Source organism: Oncorhynchus tshawytscha, linkage group LG19, assembly GCF_018296145.1.
Source record: "Oncorhynchus tshawytscha isolate Ot180627B linkage group LG19, Otsh_v2.0, whole genome shotgun sequence".
In the NCBI taxonomy this organism is placed as follows: domain Eukaryota; kingdom Metazoa; phylum Chordata; class Actinopteri; order Salmoniformes; family Salmonidae; genus Oncorhynchus; species Oncorhynchus tshawytscha.
The window spans coordinates 48,161,952-48,173,452 of NC_056447.1; the positions used below are offsets into that span (position 1 = coordinate 48,161,952).

The 11,501-nt window shown below is 45.1% G+C and overlaps 1 protein-coding gene across 1 annotated transcript in view; it reads left to right on the top strand.

Moving 5' to 3' along the window:
- The window catches only part of LOC112219029 (SH3 and multiple ankyrin repeat domains protein 2-like), a 152,462-nt gene extending 144,856 nt beyond the window's left edge, over positions 1–7,606 (top strand). Inside the window, exons 19-21 of the mRNA XM_042301773.1 lie at positions 2,100–2,241; positions 2,452–4,879; positions 7,078–7,606. Coding sequence (XP_042157707.1) covers positions 2,100–2,241; positions 2,452–4,879; positions 7,078–7,606 — 3,099 coding nt within the window. The remainder of the gene's footprint in view (positions 1–2,099; positions 2,242–2,451; positions 4,880–7,077) is intronic.
- The last annotated feature ends 3,895 nt before the right edge of the window (positions 7,607–11,501 follow it).

An 11,501-nucleotide genomic window follows, 5' to 3' on the forward strand; every position in this document is an offset into this window, starting at 1 on the left:
TTCATGGTTCTGATGGACTTCATCTGTTAGGAGGTGTTCATGGTTCTGATGGACTTCATCTGTTCGGTGTTCATGGTTCTGATGGACCTCATCTGTTAGGTGTACATGGTTCTGATGGACTTCATCTGTTAGGCGTTCATGTTTCTGATGGACTTCATCTGTTAGGAGGTGTTCATGGTTCTGATGGACCTCATCTGTTAGGTGTTCATGGTTCTGATGGACCTCATCTGTTAGGAGATGTTCATGGTTCTGATGGACCTCATCTGTTAGGTGTTCATGGTTCTGATGGACCTCATCTGTTAGGAGGTGTTCATGGTTCTGATGGACCTCATCTGTTAGGTGTTCATGGTTCTGATGGACCTCATCTGTTAGGAGGTGTTCATGGTTCTGATGGACTTCATCTGTTAGGTGTTCATGGTTCTGATGGACCTCATCTGTTAGGTGTTCATGGTTCTGATGGACCTCATCTGTTAGGAGGTGTTCATGGTTCTGATGGACCTCATCTGTTAGGAGGTGTTCATGGTTCTGATGGACTTCATCTGTTAGGTGTTCATGGTTCTGATGGACTTCATCTGTTAGGTGTTCATGGTTCTGATGGACCTCATCTGTTAGTGTTCATGGTTCTGATGGACCTCATCTGTTAGGAGGTGTTCATGGTTCTGATGGACCTCATCTGTTAGGAGGTGTTCATGGTTCTGATGGACCTCATCTGTTAGGAGGTGTTCATGGTTCTGATGGACTTCATCTGTTAGGAGTTGTTCATGGTTCTGATGGACCTCATCTGTTAGGAGGTGTTCATGGTTCTGATGGACTTCATCTGTTAGGAGGTGTTCATGGTTCTGATGGACCTCATCTGTTAGGAGGTGTTCATGGTTCTGATGGATCTCCTCTGTTAGGAGGTGTTCATGGCCCTGACCTGCTTCTCAACTAGTATTTAGGTTTAAACAGCTTCATGTTCTTACTTTTCCATTAGATCTTTCACAAGTTGACCTGCAGCAGAGGACAAATAAATGTGTTTGGTTAATAACCTCTTACACTCGTGGGAATTGCCCAATATGGGGGATAGGGCTAAATTGACATGTTTCTTACGGAATAAATATTTAAAGCGTATGCGCAACCATGGTAGCAATTAAAAGTGAACAGTTTGGAGATTATGGGAAAATGATTAGTCGATAGTTGAGGACACAACAGTTCACCTGACACAAGACTAACTCCAAACATTACACTGTTGATTTTATATGCATTTTACATTTACTGTACTTTTCGCTGCATTTGTTGATAACAAAATGTAAAAAATATCTGGATACATTCAGTAACATGATAATAATATTCTTGGAAAATTTGGGGTACAGTAGGTGCAACATAAAAGTGAGAGGTCTAACTGGTGTTTCCAAGTGGCCACACACCTCTCCAAAGTGTGCACAGTTCATAATGCATTTCAATGCATTTTTATGACTCCAAGCTATGCCATTGAGGAACTAGAGCAAGCACGCTTGTAGTTGTTTTGTTTGGAATCTAGCCCTGCATCCCCGCCTTTACACAATTACTGTTGTTGTTTACTCAATCCAGAAACGTCCATTATACATTTGAAATCTGGGTCAGGTAAGCATCATTTTTAATCTTGCTCTCTTGCCAACATGACGAGCTAAATTAGAAAGTACATTGTTAGGCTTTCACAAGGCAATTCAGAGAAGCAGGTCTTCATTTTGATGCGTATAGAATGGAGTCATGAGTGCATTCAGGTGTGGTCCACTGCACACTTCCTTCACAATACAACAAACAGTCTCATTCTGTTCAGAACAACACAGGCTATGACGCCAGGTCATCTTGTAACTGGACATCTAACATAGTCATCATAAACATTGACACTGTATATTACATCAGTTGTATGATATGGAAATGTGAATACAATTTTATTTTATTTGAAATCTGCCATTTTCAACCCGTATATGGGTGCGAATGTAAAGGGCTATGAAATAAATGAGAAATCAAATGAAAGGAAATGTACATCAACAATCATTCTAACAAGTCTAACTGATCTATAAACTGATGGACTGTTTCCCATGCAGGCTCAGTCTCTTCTCCTCTCTTTGTTACAGTCCATGTGTGAGAGCCAGGACGTGTCGATGCAGACCCAGACCCAGCCCAGAGAGCCAGGCAGCCCCAGAGGTCGAGGCCCCTTCCTGGGGGTGCCAAACAGACAGGGGACCATGAGACGACAAAAGTCCATAGGAACATCTGGTAACTACATCTCGACATCTTTCTGTCCATGTTAAATATTTAATCTGCACAGCACACACTTATATACAGTACACATGCGGGCACAGGCATGCACACTCACACACACATCTGTATTCAATTACCTTTTTCCCCGCACACACACCCTTGAAGGTTTAAATTCTATAATTGCTGTTAATGTAAAGTAATAGTCAACGTATGTTTCTTTTTCAGGTATAACAGAAGAGGACGCCCCTCAGTTCCTGACCCCTCCCATGTTGAAATTCACCAGGAGCCTATCAATGCCGGACACAACAGAGGACATCCCACCCCCTCCCGCTATCTCCCCTCCATCTCCCCCTTACAACAACGACCCCAACCCCCAGGGCAGAGGCTACGGCACTATCAGACACACTGTTCCCAAAGGCACCGCCCCTGAGCGAGGAGGGGACCCCAACACGGGCGGCAGTGACGGATGGAGGGAACAGGGGGGTATGTACCACACAGAGCCCCAGTCGGAACAGTATCAGTCTGAGGACCACCACCACCAGGGTAGCCAGAGTCCAGGCCAAGGCCTCACAGCCCAGCAGAGCTTCCTGAACCGCAGGGCCCAGATCCCAGAGAACCCATACTCAGACCTGGGGAAGATGGGCAACCTGGGCCTGTTTGCCCCCAACAAACCTCAGAGGAGGAAGGGCATGCTGATGAAGCAGAACAAGATTGAGGACAGCCCAGAGAAGACCTGCACCATTAAAATCCCAACCATCATCATCAAGGAGCCGTCTACATCCAGCAGTGGGAAGAGCAGCCAGGGCAGCAGCATGGAGATAGAGACTGGATCCCATGACCACCCGGGACAACTCCGTCCGGACGACGGACACAACCCCAGCAGTCCCTTTGCCACGGCCATGGCGGGCGCAGTGCGGGAACGTGAGATGAGGATGGTGGATTCTCACCAGAACTCCCCATCCTACAGGTTCACCGAGCAGGGTGAAGAAGACTCGTCTCCCGCGCCTGCGCCTCGCCTCCGCCACTCCAAGTCCATCGACGAGGGAATGTTCAGTAGTGACGAGCGCCTGCGTCGCCTCATGGCCCCACCTGCCTCACTACTCAGCATCCCCAGAAGAGGGGGTAACATGACTGTCTTCAACACCCCGGAGACCACTGTTGTGAGAGAGCCGCTACACACCCGCACTGGCCACCACAGCCCGGTCAGTCTGCCCGCCAAGACCTATACCTCCAGTAGTGGGCGCTATGTCCACCCAGTCACAGGGAAGCCTTTGGACCCCAACTCCCCTCTGGCCCTGGCTCTGGCTGCACGGGACCGGGCCATGAGAGAGCAGTCCCAGCCACTCCCGCTGAAGACCGAACCACCTAAACCTGACCTGAACAAGCCTCTGTTCATCGACACCAAGCTGAGGACCGGCATGGGCGCAAATTTCTCCTCGACCGCCACCATGGGTCGACCGGGCAGGGCGGGGCTTCGTAGGCAGATGACAGAGGCAAAGTACGAGACAGAGTCCAAATACGACCACCCGTTGGCCAAAGACAAGGACAATAGTCTATCCCGTCCTCAGAGAGAAGAGGAGAAGAAGAACATGTTGATAGACATTGGTGACACGTCTCAGCAGAAGTCACCTGGGTTGCTGATGGTCCACACCACTGACGAGAACAACCTGTCTGAGGGGGAGAGGGACGCAGCGGTCAGTCCAGACAGCGCCCCCAGTGAGCTCCGGGACCCCAACCAACCTAACATCCTCAAAATGGCCTCCCCTAACCCCCATAACCCTCACTCTATGGGCCCTGGACCCAGAGGTAGTAAGACCATGATCACCGTCACCTCAGTGGATGAGCCGGTCAAACTACCCTTCGGTATCCCCCCTCCACCCTGCGTTCCCTCCGTGGACATCGACGATGAGTTCTTTGCTGACCCACTGCCACCGCCGCTCGAGTTCGCCAACAGCTTCGACATCCCAGAGGACCAAAAGGGAGCGATCGCTGAGCTCCTGAAACAGCAACGAAACGCTGGCAGGGCACCATCGTCTCTAGCCCCCTTCTATCCCTATCACGGTAACACCCCAGGCCACCCTGACCAGACTATGATCAAACGGCCTGCGGTGCTCACCAACTGTACACCCCCCTGCTTCCCACACGCCCTCTTGGAGAGCTACGATCATATCAGTGACTCTGGCATTGATGTGGAGCCGGACAGCCGCAGTATTGGAGACCCCCAGCTGGAGACTACAAGCACTATGTCCACCGTATCCAGTATCTCCACGCTGTCGTCCGAGGGTGGCGAGGTGCTGGACAACACATGTACAGTCTATGCAGACAGACAGGCCTTTCTGGTGGACCGGACTTCAAAGTCAAGAACCAGGCAACCTGCCGCAAACAAGAGCAACGCACTTTACAAGGACCCTGCCTTGATGGATAGAGAGGAGAACATAAGAACTTTTGCCGCACCTTCCTCCGTCCCACCGCCTCCCCCCGGGGCCAGCGTCTCCTCAGAACCCCCCAGAACACCCACTCAAAGAACCTCCAAGTTATGGGGAGACCCTCCAGGCTCTAATCCCCAGGACATGCAGAACAAGGACAGGACACCAAAGCCAGGAGAGGGGATAGACTCTTCTTCCTCAGGATGTAGGACTGTTTTTGGATCAAGGTAGGCTACTCCATGTGTGTGTGTGTTCTGCCAGAGAGCAGAAGGAGTTGCCTAGCAACCTAATAATGAGAGCAGCAGCCTTGAGGAGTAGATGAGCAACAACGTCATGCCAGTCTGATTATCATAGAGACCAAACCGCCACAGCGCTTTCCTCCGAAGGAAGGGGTGAGCGGTGTGTCACTGTGTGTCGCTAGCAGCACGGTTCAAAATAGCACCGAGATTGCGTGCCAAATGGCACCCTATTCCCTACTTAGTGCACCAGGGCCCATAGGGGAATAGGGAATAGTGTGCCATTTGAGATGCCTCCACAGTTTGTTTTAACAGGTTACACACACACCATCCACCCCTGTCTCTCAATCGTCTGTAATTTCAACAAACCCAGAGTTGGTCAAATATCAATGGGCCTTTCTCGTCAGTTAACCCTCCTCTTCATTCCTCTACCAGTCACCGCAAATCACTAGAAGTAGATTGTCATCGTAGACTAGATATGAATGTGTGTGTATACATTGAGGCTCCAACAGATGTAGGCTATGGAGTGGTGTATGTGTGGGATGTATGATTGTAGGCTGTTATTGTGTAATTGGTTTTTGCAGGTATGAATGCATATTTGTGTGTATTTAAAACACTTTTGTGTATGCAGGTCACTGTCTGTACGTTTGTTTATCGCTGCGCGTACGGTATGTCTATTTGTGTAACTGGCATATATCTTGTTTGTACAGCAGGCTACGTAAGCCGGCATGGCATTTCTTACAGACACTGTGTGTTCCACCCTACAGCATTCCTCTGGGATAGCAACAAACTAATTTATTATGGAAAGCTGTGGTTATTTACAGAGCAGACCAGATGAGGCTAACTCTAAAAGTCATGGCTGTGCCACCAAAGCTCTGCTACCAGTGTGGTTCATGCTGAATATACTGCAGAGCACAGAACAAACCTGATCAGAATGAGATATTAGTTTAACCTGATTCAACCTGATACATAAATAAATGAATGGAGATCTTCTGACACTATCAAAGAAATGGATGTCCCTTTCTATGGGAAGGAAAACACTGTTCGTTTCTTTGTATTTAGAATTAATTCCCCACTTCCAACTTCCAATGGAAAGAATAGATCCTTTTTATACTTGTTCTTATTCTTCACTCTCATCTGACACACACACACGCACATACACGCACAGACACACACACACGCACGGACACACACACACGCATGGACACACACACACGCATAAACAAACACACACGGCTACACACACACACACATGGACATACACACGGAATCCTCCTTCCAGTCTGCAGTTTTAAAGGAGTTGGTGGTGTTTAGGGAAAGACTGTCAGGTCAGTGTATTAATCCTCCAGTAGGTCTGTCAGGTCAGTGTATTAATCCTCCAGTAGGTCTGTCAGGTCAGTGTATTAATCCTCCAGTAGGTCTGTCAGGTCAGTGTATTAATCCTCCAGTAGGTCTGTCAGGTCAGTGTATTAATCCTCCAGTAGGTCTGTCAGGTCAGTGTATTAATCCTCCAGTAGGTCTGTCAGGTCAGTGTATTAATCCTCCAGTAGGTCTGTCAGGTCAGTGTATTAAACCTCCAGTAGGTCTGTCAGGTCAGTGTATTAAACCTCCAGTAGGTCTGTCAGGTCAGTGTATTAATCCTCCAGTAGGTCTGTCAGGTCAGTGTATTAATCCTCCAGTAGGTCTGTCAGGTCAGTGTATTAATCCTCCAGTAGGTCTGTCAGGTCAGTGTATTAATCCTCCAGTAGGTCTGTCAGGTCAGTGTATTAATCCTCCAGTAGGTCTGTCAGGTCAGTGTATTAATCCTCCAGTAGGTCTGTCAGGTCAGTGTATTAAACCTCCAGTAGGTCTGTCAGGTCAGTGTATTAATCCTCCAGTAGGTCTGTCAGGTCAGTGTATTAATCCTCCAGTAGGTCTGTCAGGTCAGTGTATTAATCCTCCAGTAGGTCTGTCAGGTCAGTGTATTAATCCTCCAGTAGGTCTGTCAGGTCAGTGTATTAATCCTCCAGTAGGTCTGTCAGGTCAGTGTATTAATCCTCCAGTAGGTCTGTCAGGTCAGTGTATTAATCCTCCAGTAGGTCTGTCAGGTCAGTGTATTAATCCTCCAGTAGGTCTGTCAGGTCAGTGTATTAATCCTCCAGTAGGTCTGTCAGGTCAGTGTAACTTAATGTGTTCTGTACTTTCTGTAGGGGTCCGGACAGTGGGTCCCTCTCCTCAGGTACACAGCGGAATACCACAGTCTCTTTTGCTGCCCAGCTCCCTCCGAACGTGCCTGCCCCATCTCCAAACCGACAGACCGAGAGCCCCTCCCACCACAGAGCCCCCAGCCCCATCCTCTCTCCCCCAGACTCAGGCCTCGGCTGTGCCTCCTCTCTCCCTGCCACCTCTCCCACCCTTTCAGACGTGTTCGGCCTGCCCACCCCCCCTCTCAGCCTGGGCACGGGGAGCAGCCGCTCGCCCTCCCCCCTCACCCTCATCCAGGCCGTCTCCAACAAGCCTTTTGCCACCAAGCCGGTTCTGATGTGGAGCAAACATGATGTGGCCGACTGGCTGGAGAGCCTAAACCTGGCTGAGCACAGAGACACCTTTATGGACAACGACATCGAGGGCAGCCACCTGCCTAGCCTGCAGAAGGACGACCTCATAGACCTAGGGGTGACCAGGGTCGGACATCGGATGAACATAGAGAGAGCTTTGAAACTTCTGATGGACAGGTGAGAAGTGAGGAGGGTGATGAGGTCTCTGAGTCTCCAACACTACAACTTCACAACAGGCTTCTAAGTTAATTATCAATTATGTTCATAACAATCATTTTTATTTATGTTGACTTATTTAAACTATACTTACTGTATAATTGTTATGATGATGCTTGTTTTGTTGAAATTTAGGAATATCCTCATGTATCCTGAAGAAATTGCAACTTGAAACAGCACTGCAGTTTCCTGAATAAGCAAGAAGGTCCCCCAGAGTGGGATAGAGTGGTCCCAGGTGAGGCAGAGCTGCTCTGTCAGTAGGAAGGAAGGAAGTAGATACACGGGATGTGGCTGTGATATGGAATATACTACACTATCAAACACAACAGCAGCTTAATCGCTATGGGATTTACGGACTTCTGAAATCAACCTAATTTAAATGCATAACCAGAACCAGCTTCGTAGGGGTTTCATTTTCTACTGTTTCTCATTTAGAAATTATGCGGTGAATATCTTTTTAGGAAAAAGGGGAAAACATTTACAGTATGTATGTGCACTTCTGCCTGTGAAATTAAGCTTTCTCTCTCTCCCTTTTCACTGGGTTGTAGGTTGATTTGAGAGACCATACAGTGTATTCTCAGACACAGACATTTATACCCAGAAAGGAAATCAAAGATTAAAATCATTTCTAAATTGGTACAGTAGCAAAGTTGTTTCCCTTCAACCTTATTTCAATCGCTGTTTTACTACTGGTCATGTTTACTTGAGGGTTTTAAACACAGTATTGAAAATGTAAATTCAATTGTTCATAAATCATTATACTGTCTTCCACAAGAAGCTGAACTGTGTGCCAACAGCTCCCCTTACTGTAGTCTCCTGAACATGACATGGCAGAGTGCTTGGCACTGGCAGTCAGGGCTTTCCAATCGTTATCATCAACCGTCATGCTTTCTTTCACAGTCTTCTATGTCCTCTGAGAGGAATAATACATACATTATCACATTAGGTTATTACTGTATACCCTGAACTGATGCTTAAGACTTTAGGATTGAAGACACTATCAGGAATGAATGACCCAGAGTTACAGGGTTGGGGTCAATTCCATTTCAATTAAAGGTAGGTTCAGCGATATGACGTAGATGCACAACGTAAACAACATAGTGGGTCAATTCCATTTCAATTAAAGGTAGGTTCAGCGATATGACGTAGATGCACAACGTAAACAGCATAGTGGGTCAATTCCATTTCAATTAAAGGTAGGTTCAGCGATATGACGTAGATGCACAACGTAAACAACATAGTGGGTCAATTCCATTTCAATTAAAGGTAGGTTCAGCGATATGACGTAGATGCACAACGTAAACAGCATAGTGGGTCAATTCCATTTCAATTAAAGGTAGGTTCAGCGATATGACGTAGATGCACAACGTAAACAACATAGTGGGTCAATTCCATTTCAATTAAAGGTAGGTTCAGCGATATGACGTAGATGCACAACGTAAACAGCATAGTGGGTCAATTCAATTTCAATTAAAGGTAGGTTCAGCGATATGACGTAGATGCACAACGTAAACAGCATAGTGGGTCAATTCAATTTCAATTAAAGGTAGGTTCAGCGATATCGTAGATGCACAACGTAAACAGCATAGTGGGTCAATTCAATTTCAATTAAAGGTAGGTTCAGCGATATGACGTAGATGCACAACGTAAACAGCATAGTGGGTCAATTCCATTTCAATTAAAGGTAGGTTCAGCGATATGAGGTAGATGCGCAACGTAAACAGCATAGTGGGTCAATTCCATTTCAATTAAAGGTAGGGTCAGCGATATGACGTAGATGCACAACATAAACAGCATAGTGGGTCAATTCCATTTCAATTAAAGGTAGGGTCAGCGATATGACGTAGATGCACAACGTAAACAACATAGTGGGTCAATTTTATGCGACAACTTATGCGACAAGAGAGTTTGATTGCGACACTCAGCTTCTCTGCTGTTTTGGTCCTGTGGCTACTACGTTGTAAGTGCATGAATCGAACCAGAGCACATGCACAGACACTGTGTGAGAGCGGAGTCTTGCATCTTGCTCATCGCAAAATCTGCGGTGCTGCTCACTCAACGTCATTTTGCGGACTCTGGAAGTAAACTAAATTTCTAATTCTACAATTTTTGCAACGAGAAGCGTTGTATAAAATTGGAAATTGAATTAAAGTTTACTTCCTGAATTGAAAAGGAATTTACCCCAACACTGCAGAGTAAGGATGTTTTTGAAGACAGATATCAGAATGCACTTATATGGGAAAAAGTAGGTGAACAAACACTAAACCTGGTATCAGAAGGAGCAGAGTTCAACTTGTTTGGCAAGCAAAGAGAGATGCAGATACCACTAGGAATCAATTTGGTAGGAATGTTTACTTTTTGTGTATGATAATTTAAGTATTAGAGACGTATTTAATCTATGATGGTGTTTTGATGTGTTTTGTTGATGAGAAAGACATTTGTATGCATCCACAAAACTCAAAACCCACTGGCCAAAAACTGGTTGAATCAATGTTGTTTCCACGTCATTTCAACCCCAAAATTAAATGTGATGACGTTGAATCAACGTAGAAAAGTGATTTGAATTGAAAAAAGTAATCAACGTAAAGGAATTTAGTATTTTTTACCTAAATCCAATGACATTACATTTTTGGTTGATTTCACATTGAATTCATGTTAGTTGACAACTCAACCAAAGGTAAATCAAAACTTAACATTTAGTTGAGTTGAGCATCATTTCCCTCCATGTTTTCAAGACAGGATCTCTTCATACTATCACGAGTAAGTCCAAAAAGGCAGATATTCACTCATCATAATGTGGATGAGTTTAAAATGTAGTTTATTACACTTTCCACTGAGTTTGTCTGAAACGGGCTGAAGTTGTATTTTCCACTCAGTTTGCGTTGGGTTTATATTCCGGATCTTAACATTTTAAACTTCTTGATATTTGAATTTCTCCAGTAAAAGAATGTGGGTGCTAGCTAAAGTCCCAATGACAGTATTTATGGAAGGTTATTTCAGATCTACATGTGCGTGGGATCTATTGGTTTGATAGGGGGATGACTGATATGCATGACATCACAGCATTACAGTTCTAGTCTGTAGAAATAGTCCACAGAAACCGTAGATATAGAATGAATTATATTTCTATGGTAATGACTCCGACCATCTTTCGACTTGAGGGCACACTTTGAGATGAGATCTTATGTTAAGAACCACAGGAACAGGAAGGAACACAGTATTTTTGATGATGTAGAGATTTTTATCATGAGGGTATATTCCTATCTGTGTTGTCGCCATATCAACCCTGAGGTGTGGTTAGGTTTTCCGAAAAGCAGCGAAATATGGTTAAGAAGCAATATAATATACATTCTGTTTCAAGTAGATGTTATTTTTATTTTCCAGGTGAATAATTATACATGTAACAGGATTTCAAGTCTCTATTTTTAAAATTGATATAAATAATTGTGTTATAATCCATATTCCTATAGAGCATATTTGAAATCTTTTAGCAATTGATAGTCACATGTTTTGACTAAGCCTCTGTAATTATTAAATGATTAATTATTAAAAGCTGATATAAATTGATATTTGCATAGTTTGTGCATCATGTATGTATAATATGAAGATACTCGGGCTGTACCTGTCTTCACTATTTGCTATAGGAAATGTTACTTGACCAAGAGAAAAACACACCACTGAATGGGACTGCTGATGTAGAGTTGATAGCTGCACATTGCACTGAGGCCATGCACAGACCTATTATAGTGAAGCTGACCAGACGTAGTAGTGAAGCTAACTAGACCTATTATAGTGAAGCTGACTAGACATATATAGTGAAGCTGACTAGACATATATAGTGAAGCTGACTAGACATATAT